The sequence below is a fragment of the Excalfactoria chinensis genome, chromosome 4, assembly GCF_039878825.1.
Source record: "Excalfactoria chinensis isolate bCotChi1 chromosome 4, bCotChi1.hap2, whole genome shotgun sequence".
Classification (NCBI taxonomy): domain Eukaryota; kingdom Metazoa; phylum Chordata; class Aves; order Galliformes; family Phasianidae; genus Excalfactoria; species Excalfactoria chinensis.
This window is the reverse complement of record NC_092828.1, coordinates 244,198-266,917: the sequence shown is the minus strand read 5'-3', so window position 1 is coordinate 266,917 and position 22,720 is coordinate 244,198. Positions and strand designations below refer to the sequence as shown.

General features: G+C 71.8%; 4 protein-coding genes across 5 annotated transcripts; 2 read left to right on the top strand and 2 right to left on the bottom strand.

Annotated features, from left to right (window-relative positions):
• Positions 1 to 1,693: 1,693 nt before the first annotated feature.
• Positions 1,694 to 5,326, bottom strand: PCGF1 (polycomb group ring finger 1). Of its 2 annotated transcripts, none has more exons than XM_072335631.1 (9): positions 5,140 to 5,326; positions 4,584 to 4,689; positions 4,353 to 4,505; positions 3,515 to 3,586; positions 3,314 to 3,422; positions 2,685 to 2,718; positions 2,432 to 2,518; positions 2,278 to 2,370; positions 1,694 to 1,867 (listed from the first exon to the last, which is right to left on the bottom strand). In XM_072335631.1, the coding sequence occupies exons 1-9, from the start codon at positions 5,233 to 5,235 to the stop codon at positions 1,820 to 1,822; spliced, it is 798 nt and encodes a 265-aa protein (XP_072191732.1). In that variant the 5' UTR covers positions 5,236 to 5,326; the 3' UTR covers positions 1,694 to 1,819. The 2 variants fall into 2 exon arrangements, with proteins under 2 accessions (XP_072191732.1, XP_072191733.1); XM_072335632.1 differs by having other exon boundaries at positions 2,278 to 2,358.
• A 5,332-nt stretch (positions 5,327 to 10,658) lies between these two features.
• Positions 10,659 to 16,653, top strand: TLX2 (T cell leukemia homeobox 2). Its single transcript, XM_072334259.1, has 6 exons — positions 10,659 to 10,797; positions 11,777 to 11,915; positions 12,312 to 13,063; positions 13,180 to 13,617; positions 16,054 to 16,291; positions 16,437 to 16,653. Exons 1-6 carry the CDS (start codon positions 10,659 to 10,661, stop codon positions 16,651 to 16,653), a joined length of 1,923 nt encoding a protein of 640 aa, XP_072190360.1.
• A 1,316-nt stretch (positions 16,654 to 17,969) lies between these two features.
• On the top strand, positions 17,970 to 19,027 carry LOC140251809 (alpha-internexin-like). Its single transcript, XM_072335897.1, has 3 exons — positions 17,970 to 18,275; positions 18,440 to 18,564; positions 18,632 to 19,027. Exons 1-3 carry the CDS (start codon positions 18,021 to 18,023, stop codon positions 18,681 to 18,683), a joined length of 432 nt encoding a protein of 143 aa, XP_072191998.1. The 5' UTR covers positions 17,970 to 18,020; the 3' UTR covers positions 18,684 to 19,027.
• Positions 19,028 to 19,437: 410 nt separating this feature from the next.
• Positions 19,438 to 21,405, bottom strand: LOC140251030 (interleukin-12 subunit beta-like). The gene is made up of 6 exons (XM_072334258.1): positions 21,297 to 21,405; positions 20,894 to 21,115; positions 20,479 to 20,587; positions 20,207 to 20,388; positions 19,955 to 20,103; positions 19,438 to 19,599 (listed from the first exon to the last, which is right to left on the bottom strand). Exons 1-6 carry the CDS (start codon positions 21,364 to 21,366, stop codon positions 19,438 to 19,440), a joined length of 894 nt encoding a protein of 297 aa, XP_072190359.1. The 5' UTR covers positions 21,367 to 21,405.
• Between the last annotated feature and the right edge of the window lie 1,315 nt (positions 21,406 to 22,720).

Below are 22,720 nucleotides of genomic sequence, written 5' to 3'. Positions count from 1 at the left end.
GTGCTCTTCAGACGGCAGGTTGAGACGAACCCTGTAACTTCAGCCTTCCTGCTCCCATTGCTCCAGCAAAGGAGGGGCTGGGATCCGTTTGTACCCACAGGGACCGGCACTGCTGCAGCACCCCCACGTCGCTGTGACCCCCGGCCCTGCCCAGCCCGGCGTCACCGAGAGGGGCGGCTGTGGCCGCCGACCCCAAATCCCCGCCCAGACCCATCGCCGGCCCCGGGCCCCGCTCGGACCTTCTGGGTTTGGTTCCCCGCCCCCAAGCGCTCCACGCCACGGGGCGCTGCAGCAGGGCCCGGCTCCCGCCCCACGGCACCGGGGCAGCGCTGGCATCCCCCGGGTTAGGGCCGGACGGAACGGGGGGCGGGGGGGACTCAGGTTTCCTCTGTGCCGGTCTGGAGCCGGTGCCATTAAGCCCCCTCGGAGCATGACGTGCGGGCGGGATATCAAAGCGCCGTGACCGCAGCTCCCAGCCGCCCCGACGGCACCGCCCGGCACACGCCCCACCGCCGCAGCCGTCCGTCCCCGCGCCCCGTTCCTGCGTGTTGTTGTGCGGGGCGGCCCGGTGCCATCCCGCACCCCCCGAGCTCCGCCGCGTCCCGCAGCCCCGCACCACAACGGGGCGTTGGGGCCTCGCCGCACCCCCATCATCCCTCTTCCCCCCGCGCAGTTGGTTTGCATTAAGCCCCGCGCTGATAAGTGGGGCCGCGGGACGCGCGGGGCAGCGCCGGGCTCCTCTTCCTGCTCCGCGCCGGGCGAGCGGCCCCAGAGCCGCTGCTGACAGACACGGGCGGCCCCGCCGCGCCCCCGCCGCCAGCCCGACCCCGCGGCCCCGTTCCCCGTTGGGTGAAGCTCCCCCCGAGCCGCCCCCCCCCCCCCCCAACCCTCGGCCGCTTTTTGTCCGCATTTCCCCACGTCCTTCGCGGCGGCGGCGTGAGGGATGGCCGACAGCTGGGCCGGCCGCGCCGGTAACCGGATCCCCCCGCCGCGGCGCGGGGTCAGAGCGGGGCGGGGGTGGGGGCGGCCCCGGCGTTGGGGCGCCCCGACGGGACGGGCCGGGCGGCCGCCGCTCCTCCGCCGCTCCCGGAGCACCGGCACCTGTTCCTCGCGCCCGGCCCCGCGCCGCTCCCCGCCGGCAGCCGAGCCCCCCCCCTCCCGCCCCCCACCGGCGGCCGCAGATGGCTGCGAGCTGCCCCGCCATTGCGGTAATGAGGCGCGATGCGGGGGGGGCCGCCCCGCGCGGCCGATCCGAGGGCCCGTGGCTGTATTACGGCTCATTGTGCGCGGGCAGCGGGGGGCAGAGGCGACAGCAGTGCCACCCCACAGCCCCCCCCGCCGCTCCTCTGACACCGGGGGGGGGCCGGGCCGTGCGCCAGGCGGCCGCGACGGTGATGGATCGGAGCCGCGGCCGAGAGGGGCGGGATGGGGGGGGGCAGGAGGGAAGGGGAGGGGGCTGCTGGCCCTGAGCCCCCCGGCACCACCCCAGGCCGCTATGCAGTGTCGTACCCCCCCTTGCTCCCAGCACTCACAGTGGGGAGTGCTGACCCAACCCCCCCCAGTCCTGCATCCCAAGGTGTGGGTCAGGAGGGGACTTAGCGGGATGCCTCCCCCAACTTTCCGCCCTGAGGACCCCAGCAGAACCCCCAGCCTCAGATGTGCGCCCCCAGCCATAAAGAACGTGTGATGGATTTTCAACAGTTTTATTCAAAAAATAAACTCGAGCAGAAGGGGGCATTAAGTTAAAGGGAGCGGGGTGGGGGCAGGAGCAGGGCTGTGCTGCGGGGTGGGGTGGGGGGGCAGCACCCGCCCCCAGCCCCTACCTCCTCTTGTCCTTGATGCTGTAGTGCAGCAGGAGCGGTGCAGGCTGCAGGGCAAGGAGGGAGCGTCAGGGCAGCAGCAACCCCCCCCGCACTCTGCAGCCCCCCTCCCTGCCCCCCAGCACCCTCCCCCTCCCTCCCTGCCCCCTCAGCATCTCCCCCCGTTGCTCCCCGCCCCCCCCGCACCCCCACCACTCCCTGCCCCTGTGGCCCAGCGCAGCGTGTTCAGTGCTGGGGCTGCTCCATGAACTTGTCCCACCCCTCCTGGGACGCCCCTCTGACCCGCTGCAGCACCACGCTCCGTCCTGCGCCGAGCTGCCGCCCTGCCACGAGCACAACCCCAGCTTAGTTACAACGCGCAGCATCCATCATCCGTGATCCGACACCTCCCCGCTCCGCGGCCTCAGCCCCCGCCCCCCTCCCCCCCTTTGCCGCAGGGTCCCACCCCGACGCCCACCTTGCCAAACCAGCGCGAGAGCCAGAGCTGCTTCATCGTCATGTGGTCGGGGAGCGCCTCGCCGTTGAACAGGATCTGCACCTGCGGGCCGGGCTGTGCCATCAACCTGAGCTCACAGCCCCCTTTGCCCCCCCCCGGCCCGGCCCACACTCACGTGCTGCAGCGGCAGCCCCAGGCGGTGGCAGAGGACCCTGCGCAGGTGCCGGATCTGCGCCCGCACGGAGCACCTCACGTACTTCTGCTGCAAGGGGCAGAGCAGGGCAGGGTTAGTGGGGTCGGAGCTCCGTGGGGCAGAACTGCTCCCAAATGTCCGGTCTGCGGCCGCCACGGGACACCACAGCAACCCGTGGGCTGGGGGTGCCCCGAAGCGCGCAGCCGGCCCCAGGGCTGAGCCCGCAGCCGCTCACCTGCAGAACAGCCTTGCTCTTGTCCTTGCTGGAGCTGCAGAGGAAAGACAAGGGGCAGCCCGGGGGCTCCTGTGCACACCCAGGGTCTGTAACCCCGCTGCCCCCCCCCCGGGCACAGTGTGGCACGCAGCCCCGACGGCTCTCATCCCACTCTGCAGGTGGGGGCTGCCCCGAGCCCCCCGCGCTCCCCACCACAGGCAGGGCGGCAGCAGGGCAGGCACGTGGCTGAGCTGGCAGCTGAGCTGCAGCCATCGATCCCAGCACGGCTCCCAGCGCTGCCACTTATTGACTTTGCTGTCAGCAGTCGGCAGGCAGCTGCGCTGCGCCCTGCGCTGCATTTATTAACGCTCACCCCCGCCAGGAAGCTGCGATGGGGGGGGGCAGAGCTCTGCAGCGGGGGCTGCGCAGCCCTACAGCCTGGTAAGATGGGAGCAGACACAGGGGGGAAATGGGAGCCGTGGTGCCCACATGGTCCCTCTCCTGCGCTCTCCGCTCATACCCACAGCAGCTGGGTAGAACCACAGCACCCAGCAGCACCCAGCAGCACCCAGCAGCACCCAGCAGCACCCAGCAGCGCTCAGCAGCACCCAGCAGTGCTCAGCAGCGCCCAGCAGCGCCCAGCAACTCACCTCTGCTTCTCCAGGCAGAGCGAGACGTGCTCGTCGTAGCGGAAGTAGTGGGCGCGGGAATGGTCGAAGGTGCTGTAGGGCAGCCCCATGGGGTCACCCCCCACCGTGTCTGGGAGGAGGGAGCAGCGATGAGCCCCCCGCCGCCGGCGCTGCCCGCTGCCATCCCGGTGCCCCCCGCAGCCCACCCCCACGCCCACCCACCCTCTCCACTGGGCTGCGTCACCCGGTCGAGGCCGCGGGACTGGTAGAACTCGCGGATCCTCTTCTCTTCACCTGCGGGCGAGAGGAGAGAGGAGCTGAGCCAAACCTCGGCCTCTGGGGGCTCCCAGCCCCGCGGTGCCCAGGGCTGGTGGTCCCCGGCCGCCCCTCACCCACCCCCCGGCTCTAAAGGAGGTTTGGCAGAAGCCACAAAGTGCCCTGCAGCCCCATCCCTGCTCTCAGCATCCCTCAGACCCCCTCCTGCATTCCGGGCTGCAGGGCCGGGGCCCACCCTGCACACTCGCTGTGCTCCCACCCTGCACACTTGCTGTGCTCCCACCCTGCACACTTACTGTGCTCCCACCCTGCACACTTGCTGTGCTCCCACCCTGCACACTTGCTGTGCTCCCACCCTGCACACTTGCTGTGCTCCCACCCTGCACACTTACTGTGCTCCCACCCTGCACACCTGCTGTGCTCCCACCCTGCACACTCGCTGTGCTCCCACCCTGCACACTTGCTGTGCTCCCACCCTGCACACTTGCTGTGCTCCCAGCCCGGCACAAACACGTCCCCATCCCTCCACGACAGCACTGAGCCCCCCTGCCTGCACACTGTGTCAGGGAGAGCTGACATTTCTAGACATGTCCCCAGTGCCCCCCCTTCCCCATCCTGAGTGACGGGGGCTGACGGGGAGCCCCCCCCCCACGCAGCACTTTGCATTCACCACTATGGCTCGCTGTCACCGCGCTGTCGCTCAGAGCCCGGCCCATGGGATGCCGAGCGTGGGGCTGCTCCCGACATGCAGCCCTGCAGCACAAACCGCCCCCTGGGCACTCACTCTCCTGCAGGCCGGGCACCAGCTTGTAGACGATGTCCTGCATGACGCGGTCCAGCTTCAGGTTGAGCAGCGGCTGCGTCTCGTGGATCTTGGTGTTGCACATGGGGCAGTACTTGCTGGTCTGCAGGTACTTGACGATGCAGCTCTTGCAGACTGAGGGCAGGGAAGGGGAGATGAGCGGGGCGGGCCGGGCACGGGGGGGCCGTCAGCGCGCGGCCCTGCAGCACTCACAGGTGTGCAGGCACTCGGTGATGGTGGTGGCGTCGATGAAGTACCCGGCACACAGACAGCACACGATGTGCTCGTTCAGCTCCTTCATCTTCACCTTCACCTCCTCCTGCGGGGACACGGCAACGTCACCCAGCCCCACGCTATGGGCACCTGCTGCTGCCCCCCGGCCTGCCCCACACCCACTGCAGCCCCCCAACCTGCCCCACACCCACTGCAGCCCCCCGGCCTGCCCCACACCCACTGCAGCCCCCCAACCTGCCCCACACCCACTGCGACCCCCGGCCCCCCCACGCTGTGCCTGCCCCCCCCATGGCCCCATGCCGCCGCATGCACAGGTGCCGAAGCCCCGCCCCCCTCCCAGTGGCCCCGCCCCCCACCTGCAACAGGCCCCGCCCCCTCCCTCCGAAGCCCCGCCCCCCACTCCATAAGCCCCGCCCCCCAAACACGCCCCCCGCCGACCGGCCCCGCCCGCCGCGCGCATGCGCACAATGCCGAGTTCGGCGCCTGCGCGCCCGCCGCCCCCCGCTCCGCCCCGCGCCCCCCCGGCGCCGCTCGCCTCGTTGCGCAGCGGGTCCATCTTGTAGACGGCCTGCAGCTGGTTCCGCAGCCGCATGGCGATCGCCATCGGGCCCCCCTGAGGAGGCGACGCCATCTTAGAACCTCCTCCGCCCCCGCGCACTTCCGGGTTCGGGCCGGGGGCGGGGCCGGGCGCCTCTCTCCGTGACCACAGCTCCCGGCGTGCACCGCGCCGCGCCAGGAATGCCGGGACGGGAGGGCGGGGCGCCACGCAGGGATTGGATCCGCCCCTCCGGCGGCAGCCAATGGGAGCGAGGGGGCGGGGCTTGTAGGGCGCAGTCGCGGCCAATAGGCGAGAGTGTGGTGCTGCGGGCGGCCGGCAGGGGGCGCGAGATGACTGCGGAGGGGGGAGACGGGGGAGGGAGGGGGAGCGAGTGGAGGGGGGGGGATGAATGGGGGGAGCTGGGGGGGTGTGAATGAATGGGGTCAGTGGGGCGGATGGAGTGGGGTGAATGGGGTCGGTGGGGTGAATGGGGGTCGGTGGGGTGAGCGAGTGCGGGCAGCGTGTGTGTGAGTGAGGGCACTGCTGGGGGGAAGGGGGTGCGAGGGGTAACGGGATGATGGGGGCGAATGGGGGCCGAGGAGGAGATAATGGGGTCCTGGGACATGGAGGGGATGTGAGAGACGGGGGGGGTGCGAGGGAGCGGGGCGGGTGGGAAACGGGGACAACTGGGCTGAGCATCTGAATGAATGGGATGAATGGGAGCAGTGGGGGGGAATGGGGCGGAGGGTGGAACGGAGACGGGGGTCCTGGGGAACGGGGCGGGAGGGGAACGGGGTGCTGGGGTCCCGGAGATAATGAGATCGGGGGAGAGCGGGGGGGCTCGGGACGTGGGGTGGGCTCAGCAGTGGGAGGGCGCCGATGGGGGCTGCTACAGTGGGATGGGAACGGCCTCAGCGGGGCGCTGGGGTGAATGGCGATGGGGAGGGAACGGGGCTGCGGAGAGGCAGAGGGGGAGGGTCCGGCAGCGGGGCTGCACTGACTGGGGCAGGGATGGCCTGAATGTCCGAAGCGAGGAGCCCCGGGCTCCACTCTGCCATGTGTGGGGCCGGGGGCTCAGTGGGGCAGCCCTCGTACCGGCCGTGGTCACGGCAGCCACCTGCCCGGACTGGGGGCTGCGTGCGGGTTTGGGGGGGCGGTGGGTGCGGGGGGCCGGGGGCGCGGGACACAGCGGCTTAGGGGTGGTGCCGGGGTGCGGGGCCGGGGACGGGGGGCGCTGCGGGGGCCGGGCGGACTCCCCGGCGCAGCAGCCGGAGCCTGGAGCCGCGCTAATGGGGGTGATTGGATCAGGGCTCTGGAGGGGAAGGAGCGGCCCCGCTAATGCAAAGCAGAAGCTGTTAACGGCCGTAATGGCTCGTTACGGTTACGATTATTGCTGCAATCCCCAGCAACAAGTGCTGCCTGGGGAGCCGCCGGGGCCGGGGCCGGGGCGGGCAGACGGCACGGCCCCGTGGGACCCGCAGCGGGCGCCCAGAGCTGCGGGGCGGCCCCGGCGCGGTGTGTGGGGGGGGTCGGGATCGGGGAGCCGTTAAAGTCGAGCAGAACCACGATGGCGGATCGCGGGGCCGGGGGCAGCGGGGCCGGGCACGGAGCGCGGGGCGGCCCGGGACCTGCGGCGGCTCGACTCTGTTGCTTCGATCCGGGCTCGGCTGGGCAGGGCAGGGCTCTGCACCCGCACGGTGCCCGCAGGAGCCGCGTGACCTCCGCTCGTTGACTGGGTGTGCGGGACCGAGTGTCTCCGGTGGAAGATCCGGTGAAGCTGAGTTGGCCGGACACGGCCCCGTGTGTGCCACAACCGCCCCCCGTCACACCGAGCCCTGGGAGCCCGGCTGGGTCCTGCTGCAGCACCACCCAGCTCCTCCAACCGGACTCCACGGGCTCCGGTCCCGGGCACAGCTCTGGGCTCAGCCCCGGCCACCTCAGCTCCTCCACGTCCCAGTCAGCCCAGTTTAGCTCTATCCCTGGGCTGGATAGGGCTGGCCAGGCTGGCTTAGCTCACTGTACCTGTGTGTTCCAGTCTGGCCCCGCCGTGCATCCCCCGGCGTGTAACTGAGCTGTCAGCCATCCCCCCCGCCTCCCGCCGTGCTCCATCACCCCCAGCCCAGGAGGGGAATCCGGGCACTCCGGGGGGGACCCGTGAAAGCCCCTCCACTGCCGGCCGTAGCCTGCCCCATCCCCGACCCCGTCCTTACTGGGCGGTGAGAAATGAGGCAGGGGTGACCGTTTGTGTCTGGGGAGGGCGCGGGAGGGCCCGGCCCCATTTGTACCTGCCAGGAGCAGATCCTGGGAGGGGCGGCCGTGCTGGGGGGCTGCGAGGGTCACAGCTGGGCCAGCACAGCCCTGGGGCAAAGCAGCATCACTCACTGCCAGCACCGTCCTGCACCACGGGCCGACACCGGGCTGAGGACCGGCAGCACACCGACGCTGTGCTGAGGGTGGGCACTCGGCGCCGCACCGAGCATCGCAGCGGGTGACCCGGCCTGGAGCAGCCGCGGGCTGGTGGTTGTGCTGGGTGATCTCTGCGCTCCTTCAGACCGTAACGACTCCGTGAGCTCAGCCTCCTCGCTGCGCAGCTCTCAGCACAGTCACCCTGCACGCTCCCTGGCACGTCCAGCCCCGTGCACGGGGAACACGCAGCCCTTCACCCCAGCGTCCTCTCGGCCGCCTGAGCCAGATGTGACCCCGGCGGTGGCCGTGGTGGTGATCCCGGGGCCGTGGGGGCTCAGCCGGGACAGGACAGGCCTGGAAAGGGGCTACAAGGAGAGGCACTGAGGGGAGCCCAGCAGCGTGGGACGGCTCACCTGGGGACGTGCTATGCTCTGCCATTGGTGTGCCCTCCCCCCACACCGTCGTGGTGCGATGTGCTGTCTGGCACGAGTGCTCCCGCATTGCACACCTCTGTGCCCGGCTCACTTGTCACCTCACACCGCTCGTGCCCAGACACCTCCCGGCACAGCAGCGGTGCCACGCCGTGCAGAAGCGGGGCTGAGGTGCGCGGAGCCACGGGGATGGGGCCCGAGGGGGCTGAGGGCTGCGCTGGGGACCGATGCGCTCCAGCGCCCGTTTCCAGCCCGGCACCGCGGGGCCGCGCGGCTCCATCGGCAGATACATAATTAATGCAGCCCTGAGCTCCGCGGGGCTGCGGGGCGGGTCGGGGCTTTTAGCGGAGACCTGCTTTAATATTCAGCTCCATTTCCGCCGCGCGGGGCTGGGCGGCTCCTTCTGGTAAGCGCTGCGGGGGCTTTCCCGGCCCTGGGGTGCGGGGCGGGCGGGCCGTGCCCGGCGCAGGGGCGCAGTGCTGACCCGCAGCACTCGGCGTGGCGCAGAGCGGCAGCGCTCCGGGCCGGGGGTGTCCATCGCGGGGTCATCCCGCTGCCGCCCCCGGTGCCGTCGGCCCTTCCCCGGCCTCAGCGAGGGGCCCCCAGCCCCGCACCAGGACCAGCCCCACACCGGGACCGACCCCGCGAGCCCCGGTGCCGGGGGGCTCCGCAGGCGGCCGGCGCCGGGGGGAGTTCGTGGCAGCGAGGCCGCTGGGCGCGGGGCGGGGGGCTCGGAGGGGGGGGCTGGGCACTGGTTATGGACTGAACTCCCTGCCTAATGCACCTGATTGGATTTGCAGAATCCAATTACCTGCCCTCGGCCTTTGATAACGAGGTTCTGAGCGACGGTTTCTGTCAACGGCCCCGCGGCAGCGAGAGCTGCGGGCACCCGGCACCCCCCGGCCCGCCGGGCAGAACCCGCGGCCTCGGGGGAGGGTCCGGGGATACCGAACCCCCCCAGAATCACCCGAGTCCCGTGGGGATGGGGGCGGCGGGAGCCCGGGATGGGACGTGCCGCACACACTGCAGGACCGGGGGCTGCGCAACCCCTCCCGCTTTCCCGCTCCTCCAGCCCCACGCCCCGGCACTGTCAGCCCCACAGAAGCTTTGGGGCCTCGGCCGCCGACCCCGCTGTCTGCCGTGGGGTCCTTCCCGCGCCCCTCGGGACAGCGAGGGGTGCTCCGCTCCTCCGCCCCCCGCTCCCGTCCCACGGCGCTGCCGGACAGGGACGCGGAGGGGCAGCAGCTCCCACGCTGCCCGGAGCTCCCCGTTCCCCAGAGGCCGCCCCGAGCCCCATCTCCGCGCCCCCCCGCCCCGCCCCGCGGCCGCAGCCCGGCGGGGAGCGCACCCGCGCAGCGCGGGCCCGACGCAGAGCGCTCCCCGTCGTGCAGAGCTCCTCCCCGAGGGCGCTGCGCAGACGCCGACGGTCACCGTGGTGACGTCCGACCGGGGCGGCTTCGGCCGTCGTGGGCCGTCGGGGCGCGGTGTGCGGGGCGCGGTGTGCGGAGCCGTGGCTGCGCGGTGCGGCTGCCCGAGGGCCCGGCCCGGCCCAGCGCCTCCGGTCGCTACCGGGGGGAGCGAAGCGTGCGTGCCACCGCGTCACCCCCGCACCCAGCGGCTGCCAGCGCCCGGCCCGGGGCCGGCGGGTGCGGGGCACCGGGAGTGTTTCATGCGGTTAAGAAGTGTCTGATTGAGGCAGGAGGCGCCAGCAGCTCCCACGGGAGCCGCAAGTCAAGGACTGGAGGACCAAATGCAGGCTAAAGTAATCCAATCTGGGCTGGCTTCATCTAATTAGCCCAGAATTAACCCAGCAGCCAGAGAGGAGCTGACTGTCCCTACAGTTTGCCAGCGGGTTTGGGGGGGAAGCGGGAGGAAGAAGGGGACGTCCAGCGATAATGAGATTAGAGGGGGAGCGGGCGGGAGAGGGCGGCTTGGCAGCAGCTCCCGGTGGTAACGTGGGGCCCGGCCAGGCCTCCGCCGCTTAATTGCCGCACGCTGGAGCGGCTGTCAGCGGTGAGGGGCGGGCAGCGACCCGCAGAGCTCAGTCCTGCCCCCGGCAGAGCGCCCGAGCGCGGCAGGGAGCCGTGCGGGGACACGGGGACATCGGCGCGGGGCTGCGGGGCTCCATCAGCAGCAGAGCGGCAGCCCCGGGGCGCGGTTCGGGGGCAGGGGGGGGTGTCGCAGAGGTTCTGTGCGGGTCGGCGGTGGCGATGGGAGCCGCGGGGAGGAAGGCTGCGGGATCTGCTCGTGCATCCCAAGGCCGTGCCGAGGGTCGGGCACCCTGCGGGCTGCGGGGCATCGGGATGCAGGGAGGGGTGCAGCTCTGCTCAGCTCAACGGCCCCTGTGGGACCCGAGCGGCTCCGGCAGCAGCAGGGCCTGGAGCTGCAGTCACTGCGGGCAGCGTCGTGGAACCGAGGGCTGCTTTTCCACCCCGGCCCGTGCGAGGGCCCCTCCGCCCCATCCTCAGCGCCACGCGGGTGCCCGCCCAGGGGGGAGATGAGTGGGGCCGTGTGCTGGAAGCACAGCTGCGAGCTGCGGGCAGGGAGCGAGGAGCGGAGTTCTGAGTGCATCGGGCTGTTCCCAGCCCTGCTCCTTTACGGGTGTGTGTCAGGGTCCCTCAGCGGAGCCCCGCTGTGCACGCAGCAAGCACGCACCGTGCAGAGCCGCGGGGCAGCCCGATGGTGGCTCACAGCGCCGGCTGCTGCTGTGTGAGGGTCACGGGGCGGATGGGAGCGGAGAAACCGGGAGGTGCCGTAGTGGAGGCCTTGGGGCCCGTGGGGATTCCTGGACAGACACCCCCGAGCCGCAGCGGCACCGGTCTGACTGAGCACCCGCAGCTCCAGCACTGCCCGAGGGCTCGGCCTTCTCCCGGTCCCCCACCCCGGGCCGGGTTCCCGGTTCCGCGTGCCGCTCCGGCCCCGCACCGTGGGCAGACCTCGCACGGCTCCCAGCTCTGCCCCCCGCCCTGAGCAAGTCGGGCTCGGTGAGCGCCGCGGCGGGGCCGGGATGCGCCCTGCAGCTCCCGCGGGCGCGGGGCGGAGGTGCCGGTGACACGGGCAGGTGCCGCGGGGCCCATCCCCTGCCCCGCAATCCATCTCCCGGCCCGCGCGGCATTCCAGCCCCTGGGCGCTTCCACACAGCTGCCTCCCGCTCTCGGTTTCATTAACCCGCTGCCGCCCGCTCCCTCCCCCGCCACGAGGCGTTTCCCCCCCGCACCTGCGGGCTGCAGTGCTGCGGGTCGGGCCGCGATGTCCCCCCACCCCCAAATGCTGCACACACGGGACCCGCACCGTTGGCACCGGGGAGCTCCGGGAGGGGGGGGGGGGGGCCACGCTGTGCCTACCCGTGTAAGGTGGGGTGAACCTGGCGTGGCCCGGTGGTGTGTGTGTACACGGGGGGGGGTGTGAGGGCACGGGGAGGGGATCGTGGGGCGGGTGTGAGCACAGCGGGGCTGGGCGCAGCTCCGGATGGTTTGCGTGGGTGCGCGTGTGCATCGTCACTCTGTGCCCTGTGAGCGAGTCCGTTTGTGTGCGTGAACTGGCGCTGTGCGGGTGGCTCCGTGCGTGTGTGTGCAGCTGTGGGTGTGCACGCGTGGGGCGGTGCCGCGGTGCGGAGCCGGCTGTGAGCATCTCCGTGTGTGTGTTTGTGTGGGTATCCACGCTGTACTGCGTGCATCACTGTGCTGCGCTGCAGGGTGTGTAAACACACGTGTGTGCAGGCTGAGTCCCACCGCGGGGTGTGAGTGTGTGAGTGTGTGTGAGTGTGTGTGTGTGAGTGTGTGTTTGTGTCCCTCCAGCCACGCAGCAGCCCCACACCCCGTGGAGCAGCGCGTCCCGCTGGGCCCAGCTCTGCCCGGTGCCCCCGGGCCGTGCCGTGCCCCCGGGGCGCAGCAGCTGCTGCTCCCGGTGCCGCCGTGATTTACAGGCGCAGCCCCGGTAATGTCATTTGCCCCAGACCGGTGGCGCCAGGGCAGACGGGTGGCCCCTCCCACGCCGGCCCTTGCCCCGGGGACGTGACCCGCCGCCCTCGCCCTGAACCGGGACCCGGCACCCGTCGGCCCGGACCCACCGGACCCTCACCCGAGGCCCGGACCGATCGCGATAGTCGCTAAGGTCTCGTTCCGGTCCGCACTGCTTCGCATTGGCCGCGACCGCCCGTTGCCTGCCCGGTGTGCGGGTGGGCGCCGAGCCCGGGGCACCCTCCGTGCCAGATATGAGCCTCGCGGAGGGGCCCGGCTCAGGGCTCCGTGCCACCGGAGCTGGGTGGCCGTGGGACGCGGGTGCGAGCTGACGGCAACGGCGGGTCCGCGGTAAGCGGGTCCACACCGGCAGGATCGGCGGGTGGAGCAAACGCAGCTCCGTGCCCCGGGAACGGCAGGCGCGGGGTCTGTTTGCTGCGGGATCGAAAGGGCCGCGGTCGGTACTTGCGGGCAGCAGCAGCTGCAGGGAACGAAGGACCGGGGCGCCTCGGGATGCTGGAGCGGTCCCGCGTGGGCGCGTAGCGGCACCGAGGCCGCTCTGTGCGACCCGGGACGAGCGGGGCTCTCCGCCCGGAGAACGGTGCGGCCCCGACGCGGCGGGGGAGAGCAGGTGGCGGCCCCGGGGTTGCGCTCTGTGCGCCCCGACGGCACCGGAGGGGGCAGGGCGGTGCGTGGGGGTGCGTGTCACGGTGGGACCATCGTTCTACCGCTCTGAGCCCGGCGGATCTCCGGGCGGGGGGGAACCGGGACGCGCCTCCTCCTCCACCGCGGCGCTTCCGACGGATCCCGACAGGCGAACCCGGAGTCGCGCTGCCCGCGCCGAGCCGCGGCGGTGCCGGGGATCCCGGCGGGCCGAGGGCCGGGCGGGGGGGGGGCGGGGCGGAGGGCCCGGTGCCGAGGCCGGGGAGGGGGCCGGTGCCGGGGCGTGGCCCCGGGATGCGCGAGCCCCCGCCCCAGAGGGCGCGGGTTGTCCATCACGGGGCGCGGCCGCCAATCAGCGGGCGGGCGGCCGAGATTTTGGCAGCTCCAGATGGAGCGGGGCAGAAAAGCGCGTGCAGCCGGGGGGCCCCGCCGCGCCCCGCAGCCCGCAGCTCCCGGCCGCCGGCAGCCGCCTCCGCCGCGGGCCATGCTCCATTCCCTGCCCCCGCCTCGGCCATCTCCCGCCGCCCGCCGCCCCCCCCGCAGCGCCCCGCAGCCCGCGGCCGCGCCCCGCGCTTAAGCGGCCCCGCGATGCCCCGACTCTGAGCGCGGCGGGGCCATGGAGGCGGCGGCGGCGCTGGCGCGGGAGGGCGGCGGGGCGGCCCCCGCTCCCCACGAGCCCATCAGCTTCGGCATCGACCAGATCCTCAGCGGCCCGGAGCCCCCGGGCGGCGCGGGGCCGGCGCGGGCCGCGGGAGAGCCCGACTACCCCGGGTTGTACGGCGGCAGCTACGGCCCCGCCTGCTCGCTCGGCTCCTACAACCTCAACATGAGCATGAACGTGAGCGTGAACGTGACCCCCGCGCCCGCCGCGCCGCCCGCCGGGGTCATCCGCGTCCCCGCGCACCGACCCGCGCCGCCCGCGCCTCCCGCCGCTCCGCCGCCGGTGCCGGGGCTGTCGGGGCTCACCTTCCCCTGGATGGAGACCACGCGGCGCATCGCCAAGGACCGGCTCTCAGGTGAGCGCTCCGCTCCGACGGCTCTTTGCGGCTCCGACGGCGCGCGGCGCGGAGCGGCGGCTGAACGGGAGCGGGAGCGGGAGCGGCGGCTCAGACCGTGGGGGGACCATCCGCGCCGGGTTCCGCCGAACGCTGCCGTGCAGGGGCCGGGCTCCCGCCGAGCCGCCCCGCCCGCCCCGGTACTGCGCACTGGGAAGGGGAACCGTCGGGGCCCGCGCGCTGCGGCTCCGGGTGGGCGCTGCCCCCGGCGGCCCCGGTTCCCGGTATGTGTTGGAGCCAGAGCTTCGCCGCAGCCGCTCCCTGCGATGCGCCGGGAGGTCCCGTCGTTCTTTGGCCGCGAGCTCCGCAGCACCGACCTGTTAGAACCGCGGGGCTGCGGCCCCAGCCCGGTCCGACCGGGAGGAGAGAGGCCGCGTGCGGGAACGGGGAGCAAGGACCCTGTGTGGGGCTGCACGGTGATACCCACCGCGGGTGGGAATGGGGCTGTGCGGGGAGCAGACACCGGGCAGAGCCTGTGGGGCCGGGGACCTGTGCTGTGATACAGCAGCGGGGCTGTCAGCTCACATTGTGGGGTGTGTGTGGGGCTGTGAGCTCACACTGTGGGGTGTCTGTGGGGCTTTGAGCTCATGTTGTGGGGTGTGTGTGGGGCTGGGGACCTGTGCTGTGGGGTACCCGCATGGCTGGGGATGTGGTGGGGGGTGTTGGTGGGGCTGGGGACGTGGCGGGGTGGTGCTGGCATGACCATGAGCCCATGCTGTGCTGTGGTCGTTGTGCTGGGTTGTGGGATGTGCTGGGAGGAGGCCGGGGCTGTGCAGGATGTGCGGATCCACGTGTGGGTGTACAGGGATGGATGTGGGGCTGCTGAATGCCGGCCTTGGGGCGAAGCCAGGGCTGGGGTGTGAGGGAGAGCTGGGGAGAGTGGTGGGGTGCGGTGCTGCCAATGGGGCCGTGTGTGGGTGCTGTGGCTGCAGCAGCTCAGGGTGCTGAGATGAGGGTTGTGTGTCCCGGTGCAGAGGGTGTGTGGTGCTGGTGCCCGGTGGGTGTGTGGTGCTGGTGCCGGGTGCCGGTGGGGTGAGTGAGGGGAGCTGTGAGCGTGGCTGAATGCGGCTCCTTCCCAAGATGGCGGCACTGCCACATCTGCAGCGCGGCCCAGTGTGGGGACGAGGGCGGTGGACGAGGCCGAGGCTGTGGGGGCTGAGGGAGCTGCGGGGGCCACAGGGGCTGGGCCTCGTGGGGTGGGAGGTCTGGGGGTCTGGGGGCCCATCACGGGCACCATCAGAGCCGGGTTCGCCTCCCGGCCCACCCATTGGTGATGGAGCACCGTCCCCGCGCATGGCCGGTGGTGACGTCCCCGTCTCCTGCCTGGCGCCAGCAGTGGGGGGACATGGCGGCCCCTCCCCGGCACGGGGTCTCCCAGCCGCGGCCATCACTCAGCACTGGAGCCTTGGGGTGATCTTGGGGCTGTCAGCATCTGTTTGCGGTGAGGGGCCGCCCCATGTGGGGAGGGGGTGTGGGGGTGTGGGTCCGTCCCCCCGACTGTGCGGCTCCACCTGCGCCGAGCGCTTCCACCCGCCGCGGGCAGACACGCTCCCACCAGGCTGATGGGGTGTGGGGCATGGATGGTCTGTCCCTGGGGCCTGCTATAGGGTCTGCCCCATGCCCCACAGGCGTGGGGTGCTGGAGCCCTATGGCGGCCCCATTGAGGCAGCGCTGCCCATGTGGTGCGGTGTTGGTGATGGCCATGGCGTCCTTGGAGCTGTGGCTCAGCCATGGGCCGCCCGTGCCGCACACACACAGTCCTGCTCCATCCTCCTTCCAGCCCTTTGCTGCCCCGATGCTCCCGTGGCCCCATCCCCGTGTCCCTGTGGGAGGCGGCAGCCCCCTCCCCAGTCCCCCTCCCCCAGCAGCTGCAGGGCGGCCAACCCAGAGGCCGCTGCGTGCGAAGGGAAGGAGACATCAGCTGCCTCCGATGGCCTCTGGGTCCCATCCCCTCCGCGGGGAGTGCTGGGAGGCGGCGGGGCTGCGGCGCGGCGCTGGGAACAGGGTCGGGTTTGTGCTGCCCGGAGCCCTCGATGACCCCGAGAGTGGGACCACTCGGCGAGGCTGGGGGTCCCAGCTGCCGTCTCCCCCCCTCGGGCTCCGGGTGCGATCGGAGCCACGGCGGGCGATTCACACGAGCTCCCTGGCCACGTTTTGCGGTGCCGTGTCCTCTGGAGGATCGGGATGTGTGTTTTCCTTCCTCGCCCCGTCCCCACAGCTCCCACGGAGCTCCCGTTCTGCTCTGCCCACATCCCGCTCCGCGCTGCCCAAGGGCCGTGCCGCTCCATCCCTGCGGGGCGGTCCCGGCCCCCTTCCCCAGCGGTGGCTGAACCAACGTTTGGGGCTGCGTTGCGCTCCCTCCCCCCGGCGCAGCCGCTCACCCCCCCCCACCCACAGCTGCGCTTTCGCCCTTCGCGGCAACCCGGCGCATCGGGCACCCGTACCAGAACCGCACGCCGCCCAAGAGGAAGAAGCCGCGCACCTCCTTCAGCCGCGTGCAGATCTGCGAGCTGGAGAAGCGCTTCCACCGCCAGAAATACCTGGCGTCGGCCGAGAGAGCCACCCTGGCCAAGGCCCTCAAGATGACGGACGCGCAGGTCAAAACCTGGTTCCAGAACCGCCGCACCAAGTGGAGGTAATGGAGGTGGGGGGCGGTTCGCCCGCAGCTCCTCCCGGTGCTGCTCGGCTGCTTCGCTCGCGTTCCGGCCGGGCCGGGGCAGTGGAGCTGCCGAACCCGCGCGTCCCCGAGCCCCGACCCTCACCCTGGGCTGTGTGTGCAGGAGGCAGACGGCGGAGGAACGCGAGGCGGAGCGGCAGCAGGCCAACCGGCTGATGCTGCACCTGCAGCAGGAGGCCTTCCAGAAGAGCCTGAGCCAGCCGCTGCCGCAGGACCCGCTGTGCATGCACAACTCCTCGCTGTACGCCCTGCAGAACCTGCAGCCCTGGGCCGAGGACAATAAGGTGACGTCCGTCTCAGGGGTGGCCTCCGTGGTCTGAGGGCGCTGCGCGGCGGAGGGGACCCCCTGTGCCGGTCAGGAGGCGGCAGTTCAGCCCGGAGGGGTGCGGGGCAGCCCCGTTACCCCCGCGGCGGGGAGGGGAGGGGGCTGCTGCTTCCCGGTGCCATCCTGAGCGGCAGCCCCCTCCCCACGCCACATCTGGGCCCCCTCACTGCCCTGCTGGAGCAGCAGCCCCTGGCAGATGGACTCTGACATCTGCTCCCCTCCCCTCCTCCTCCCACCCCACCTTCATCCCATGTGCCTCTGCCAGCCCGGACCCTCTGGGGGGGGCGCTCACCCTGTGCAGCACCTCGGGGTCCGATCCCCCATCAGCAGCTCCACGCACTGGGGCAGCCCCTCAGCGCCCATCCTGCCCAGGGAGGGCAAAGCCGGGGGCGGGGGCGGCATCCCCCTGGACTCACGTTCCCGGCGCCGGAAACTCACTGCTGCCCCCGTTCGTTGTGGGGCGGCGTCCCTCCCGAGCGCCGTCCTACCCGGACGAGTCAGAGTTGGTCAGCTTTGGCTTCCAGCTGCGGGGTCCCACCGCCGGCCCAGCGCTCCCTGCACGCCGGACCGATGGAGTTTGTTGGCCACACGGGAGGGGCTCCCGGTGCTCCCCGTCTGCAGCGCTGGGCCTGAGCAGTGGGCACAGGGTCCCCCCAGGAGGCAGCGGGCGGCAGCAGCCCCCCCAGGAGCTGCCCCCGGGGCCACCTCTGCCTCCTCCCCACGCTGTGTCTCACTGTGGGGCTGAACTTTTGGTCTGGCACAACGTGGACGATGCGGGCAGTGGCACTTCTGGATCCCCCAGCGAACTTCCACCCCCCCCCCCCGTGTGTTCCAGCAGCGGGTTGCAGCCAGGCCAGGACTCGGGCCGTGCAGGGCTGGGCCGTGGGACCCTCCCCAGCCAGCTCCAGCCGGGGTCCCGCTGCTGATGGGGCTGAGGTCCCGACCCCAACCCTAATCGTGACCCCGATTTTGACCTTGACCTCCACGCTGACCCCAACCCGGCCCCCGCTGCCCGTGGTGCTGTCTGGACGCGACGGAGCGGACGGGAACCGCCCCGGGAACGGCGGTCGCGCACCGCCACCCACGGGGACCGCCGGGACCGCTGCCCGAACCGGGACCCTTCGGGGCGTACCGGGAGCCTGCGGTGCCGGCGGGTCGCCGCCCGCCCCCGCCGGGTCTCGCGGCTCATTGGGTTACGGACCGGGGGGGCGGGCGGCGTCCCGCCGCTCCCGCAGCGCACCCGGGAGGAGGCGGGGCCGCCGGTGCCGGTTTCCCGACGGCGGGATTGGCTGCGGCTCCGTGACGCGGCCCGTCGGACCGGGAGGGGGGGAGCCGCCGCCGCGCCGCCGCAGAACCGCCGGGATGAGCGCGGGCGGCCCCGGCGGGGGAGAGGACGGCCCGGGGGGCTGCGCGCTGGGCTGGTCCGGGCCCCGCTGCTCTCCCCGCTCCCGGGGCGGCGAGGCCGTGATCCGCGCCCGCGCAGAGGCTGCGGGGTATCGGCGGCTGCTCCGCGCCCGCGCGGCGGAGGTGGAGGCGCTGCGCGGGGCCGTGGGAGCGCTGCATCGGCAGCTGGAGGGGCTCCGCGACCGGCGCAGCGGGGAGCTCGCCAAGTACCAGGTAATGGGGGAGGGGGGAATTTGGGGGCGCTCGGGGGGGTGGTGCGCGATGGGGGTGGAATAGAGGATCCCTGCTGTGTGGGGTCTCGGAGGAAGGGGAGGTTGGGCCGGGGGTCCCGGGGTCCGGGTCGTGGTCCCGGAGCGGCGCTGACAGCCCGACTGCAGGAGCGGGTGGCGGAACTGGAGCGGCAGATCGGAGAAGCGGAGCAGGAGATGGCGCGGTGCCTGCGGGAGTACCCCGCGCTGCTGCGGCTGCGGATGGCGCTGGACGCGGAGATCGCCGCGTATCGGTACGGGGAGGGGGCGGGGGCGGGGGACGCGGCGGTCGCGGGGCTCAGCGGGACCCCTTTCTTGCAGGGAGATGCTGGAAGGGGAGGAGCTGCGCCTGGGTGCCGTGGTACCGCCGTGACGGGGCGCCCACCCCTTTGCCGTGGACCGGGGACCGCCGGGACTCCCCGGATTCCCGGCACCGGGCTGCTGCTCTGCGGGGCCCTCCGTGCCCCCCGTCCCTCTGCAGCACCCTCTACTCCCGAGCCACGGGACCCCCGGACTCCTGGAACCCGGACCTTCTGGACCCCTTTGCCACGGGACCCCTGGGCTCCGCAGATGCCCCCGGGAGGCTCCCGCTCCCCAGCAGGGCAGCGCCCCGGGCCTCACACTCTCACCAGCCTCTCCAGAGCGGCAGCAGGGCTGCGGTCCCGGCCCTGGCCCACGCGGGAGCACCTCAATAAACGCCCCGTGGCATTACCCAGCGCCGAGCGCTCCGTGTGATGGGGCGGTGACCCCTGGCAGCTCCCCGCGTGTGGGGCTGCGGCTGAGTCCATGCCCAGGGCCGTTCTACGGCTGCGTGGTCTGAGGGCCGTTCCCTGCCGGAGCTGCCTGGCTGCGGGGTCTGCTCTCGTTCCCACCCGCTGGAGCTGCCGGCTGGATGTCCTGCAGGGTGCTGAGGGGGTGGCAAAAGCGGAGGTGGGATCTATGGGGCCCAGAGCCCTGCTCTCCCACACACACTCTGATTGGGGTTTTTCACAGAAAAGCCAAGCTCAGTTCTTATACAGAGATTGAAAACAACACTTCAATATATCACAGGTGGATGGGAATGTTGGCAGCGGGCAGCTCTGGCCGCTTCACCCCGGGGGTGCTGAGGCTCAGCCCCCAGCCCAGGGCTATGAGCCCCTCAGCCCCGCCGCAGCTGTGCCCACCACCTCCGACCACCCGCTCCAGGGGCTCCACGAGGTGCTGCTGTAGGGGTCCTGGCAGCTGATGCGCACCCTCCGCACGCGCTGCTGCAGGCTCGTCTTCTCTGTGCCCTCCACAAAAGCATCAACCTGCAAAGGGAGGTTTGGTCACAGCCCGGGAGGGGCGCCAGGACCCCTGGAGGAGGTGGAGGTGCAGCGCTTGGAGCTGCGGGCACAGCAGTCGGGGGGGGGGGGGGTCTTCCCCGTCCCATGCAGTGGTGCTGCCTCACTTGGGCAGTGCTGGCGGGGAGCAGAGGTGACAGCTGGGAGTGACAATGTCCCGGCCCTCCCCCCTCCCCCCCGGGGTCACTGCTCACTGCTCGTCATGATTCTGCTGTGCTGTGGGACAGGCCGGTCTGCGGCCTTGGTAGCGTGGGCCGAGAGAGGCTGGGAGCGGGGCGGTGTGCGTGGGGGCGGTGGGGGTGCGGGCAGCCTGCCCCGTTACCTGGGTGCCGTTGGGGAGCTCGTACTGCAGCCAGTAGAGAAGGGCAAAGTAGGACCTGGGGAGCGGCCAGGAGGCCGGGGGGGTCCAGGCCAGGTGGAGCTGCCCCTCCCGAAGTTGAGCAGTCGGCGCCTGCGGGGGGTCGGGCCGCACTGCGGGCAGCAGAGCACGGCGGGGCTCAGCGTGGGGCTGCGGCCCACTGGGGTTCCCAGCAGCCCAAACCCCACCCTGGGGACACGCGTGGGCTGAGCTCACCGATGTCACGGACGAAGAAGTGGATGGAGAAGGTGAGGAAGGAGGTGTCCGAGATCCCCTCGAAGCTCAGCTGCAGCGGGCGCAGCTCCTCCGCGAAGGGGCAGAACGAGGGGTCCGTGAAGTTGGCGCTGAACCGCCCGCCGTGCCCGGCTGCCGGCACCCAGTCCCCGACGGAGCCGTCGCTGTGCAGGAAGGCGGAGTGAGCGCGGGGAGCCGGCGGGGTCGGGGTCGGGGTCGGGGTCGGGGTCGGGGTCGGGGGCTGCGATACCCACCTGTGCGTGAGGCGGGCGCGGAAGACGGCGGAGCGGGGCCCCAGCCAGGAGCAGCGGAAGGAGCCGAGGTAGGAATCGGCCCGGCAGGAGGCGTTCCTGCCCTCCTCTCCTGACAGGGCCGGGAACAAAGGGTTGGGGTCCGCGGGGCCGAGGTGTGCGTCCCCTCCCCAAACCGTCCCACACGGCCCTGCCTGGCTGCATCCTCTGTCCTGCAGGCTGCAGCACGATCTGCCTCGTACCCGTGTTGCGTGTCAGGCGAGTCCCCTGCCTGCCCCCACGCTCGTTCCATCCATCCCCACCCTTCCCCATCACTCCACGTCAGTCTCCACCCTGTCCCATCACCCCACGTCCGCCCCATCCTGCCCGACGTCGCGCTCCCCTCGTCGCCCCCCTCTTCGGCCCCAGCCCCGCGTACCGCTGTCCCCGACCACCACGTAGGTGCTGTCCAGCAGGACGCCGCCCGCCCAGCAGCTGTAGTTGCCGGTGGCCGGCAGGTCCAAGCCGAGGATGGTGAGATTCTGTCCGTTGTCCACGAGCTCAGCCATGGGCTCCGGCTCCCCGTTCTGTGTCCAGTTCACCTGCTGCCTCGAGGTGTTGCATTTCACCACCACGTCCTCGTCCGGGTTCCCCACCAGAACTGGAGATGAGGTTCAGAGGCTGCGGTCGGTCTGTCACCTGCTCTGTGGTGGGGCTGGGCACCCCCCTCCCCAGGTACCACCCGCCCACGGCCCCCCGCCTGCTCCATCACCCGCCGTCTGCTTCCCATCCCTGCATCGGGTGTCCCCCTCTGAAGCCCCCCCGGCCCCTCTTGCACTCACACTTAGGGGGGAAGGCAGTCAGGGCGTCCGTAAGGGCGATGCACAGCGCCAGGAGAACCGGGACCGGCATCTGTGCGGAGAGGGGCAGCGTCAGGGGATGCGGCGTTGGATTCCGGGAGGAGCGGTGACGGGGCGCAGCGGGGGTGGGCAGAGCGAGTGGAGCCGGGGGCAGCGGCTGGGAAAGCACCGCTCGGTGGGCGGTGGGCGCAGCTCCCAGCCGTTCCCGGCACGGCCCCGGGCAGGGAGTGCCCGAGTGGGTCAGCACCTTGCCGGCTCCCCGTCACCCCCCCAGAGACCCCCCGGCGCCTCCCCTCCGCGCCTACCTCTGCGTGCGCTGCTGCTGCTGGCTCTGAGGGCCGGGAGCTGCCGTGTATATACCGAGCCGCGACCCCGCGGGGCTGCCCCAAGGTGAAGGCAAACCGCAGCAGCATCACAGTTCTCAGAAGAGGAGAAAACGGCGCAGGGCGGAGCTGAAGTCCGGTACCCGCGCTCGGCTCCAGCACTGCCGGCCTCGGTGCGAGCACTGCTTGGAGCGGGGACACAGTGAGCGCCACGCTGTGCCCCGGGCGAAGGGGCAGCGCGGGGCAATGCTGGAGCTCCTCTGGTCCCGGGTGCCCTCCAGCACTGGGATCCATAGGGGAGGGTTTTAGGGGAAGCACCTCCAGGGGAACGGGGAAGGGATGGCAGAGCCTGCGGCAGTGCCCATCTCGGGGGTGTGCACCCAGGCAAGGGCACGGCCCCAGCCAGCACTAGAGCAGGGGCAGGGTGCAGCCTTGGCTGGGAGCATCCCCCGTCTTGCCCTACTCCACCCCCACTAGTGGCAGGAACCACAACCCCTGTAGCCCAGAGTCAATGTCCCCGCTCTGACAGGGCAGGACCGAGAACAGGTAGGTGCTGCCATCCCCAGCCGGGAGTGAGAACAGCTTCCAGCGCACAGATTGGCTCCTGCACTGCAAGGGAGGCAGATGAGGGGCAGGAACATGAGTGGATGTGGGCCAGGGGCAGCAGACGGTGGGGACAGGGATGAGGGGCAGCAGCACCGGGGAAGGGGGTGTCTGCAGGCCCCCATCCTGGGGGCACGCAGCAGTTCCCTGCTGGGGGAGGCAGGGGACACAGGCTGTCCTTATCACTCCTGGTCATGTACTTTCTGGGGTTCCTAGAAAGCGAGGGGGAAGTCTGGGTGCTGATGTGGCTGTGGGGAGGCTCAGCCACCACCACCCTTCCGCTCAGCCTTCGAGGCGCTCTGATGGAGGACGGAATCCCTGGGCCTCTTCCTGGGAACAGCAGAGCCCACAAGTGGGCCAGAGGCAGGCAGGGGGCAGAGCCCGCTCGGTGCTGGGCTCCTCAGCCTTTGCTTGCCAGCCCCAACTCGGTCCTGTGAAGTGACGAAGGACTGGGACCCGCTGGGGAGCTGGAGAACCCTC

Coding starts and splice junctions, on each gene's coding strand:
- LOC140251030 (XM_072334258.1), bottom strand. CDS start 21,366: ATGCCGGTCCCGGTTCTCCTGGCGCTGTGCATCGCCCTTACGGACGCC. Junction 20,588..20,893: donor CGTGGTGGTCGGGGACAGCG/GTACGCGGGGCT, acceptor CGGCCCTGTCAG/GAGAGGAGGGCAGGAACGCC. Junction 19,600..19,954: donor AGCTCCCCAACGGCACCCAG/GTAACGGGGCAG, acceptor CTCCCTTTGCAG/GTTGATGCTTTTGTGGAGGG.
- TLX2 (XM_072334259.1), top strand. CDS start 10,659: ATGGTGGCTCACAGCGCCGGCTGCTGCTGTGTGAGGGTCACGGGGCGG. Junction 11,916..12,311: donor GATTTACAGGCGCAGCCCCG/GTAATGTCATTT, acceptor CCACACCGGCAG/GATCGGCGGGTGGAGCAAAC. Junction 16,292..16,436: donor AACCGCCGCACCAAGTGGAG/GTAATGGAGGTG, acceptor CTGTGTGTGCAG/GAGGCAGACGGCGGAGGAAC.
- LOC140251809 (XM_072335897.1), top strand. CDS start 18,021: ATGAGCGCGGGCGGCCCCGGCGGGGGAGAGGACGGCCCGGGGGGCTGC. Junction 18,276..18,439: donor GGGAGCTCGCCAAGTACCAG/GTAATGGGGGAG, acceptor GCCCGACTGCAG/GAGCGGGTGGCGGAACTGGA. Junction 18,565..18,631: donor GCGGAGATCGCCGCGTATCG/GTACGGGGAGGG, acceptor CCTTTCTTGCAG/GGAGATGCTGGAAGGGGAGG.
- PCGF1 (XM_072335631.1), bottom strand. CDS start 5,235: ATGGCGTCGCCTCCTCAGGGGGGCCCGATGGCGATCGCCATGCGGCTG. Junction 4,690..5,139: donor TGGACCCGCTGCGCAACGAG/GCGAGCGGCGCC, acceptor GTGTCCCCGCAG/GAGGAGGTGAAGGTGAAGAT. Junction 1,868..2,277: donor TCTCGCGCTGGTTTGGCAAG/GTGGGCGTCGGG, acceptor CTTGCCCTGCAG/CCTGCACCGCTCCTGCTGCA.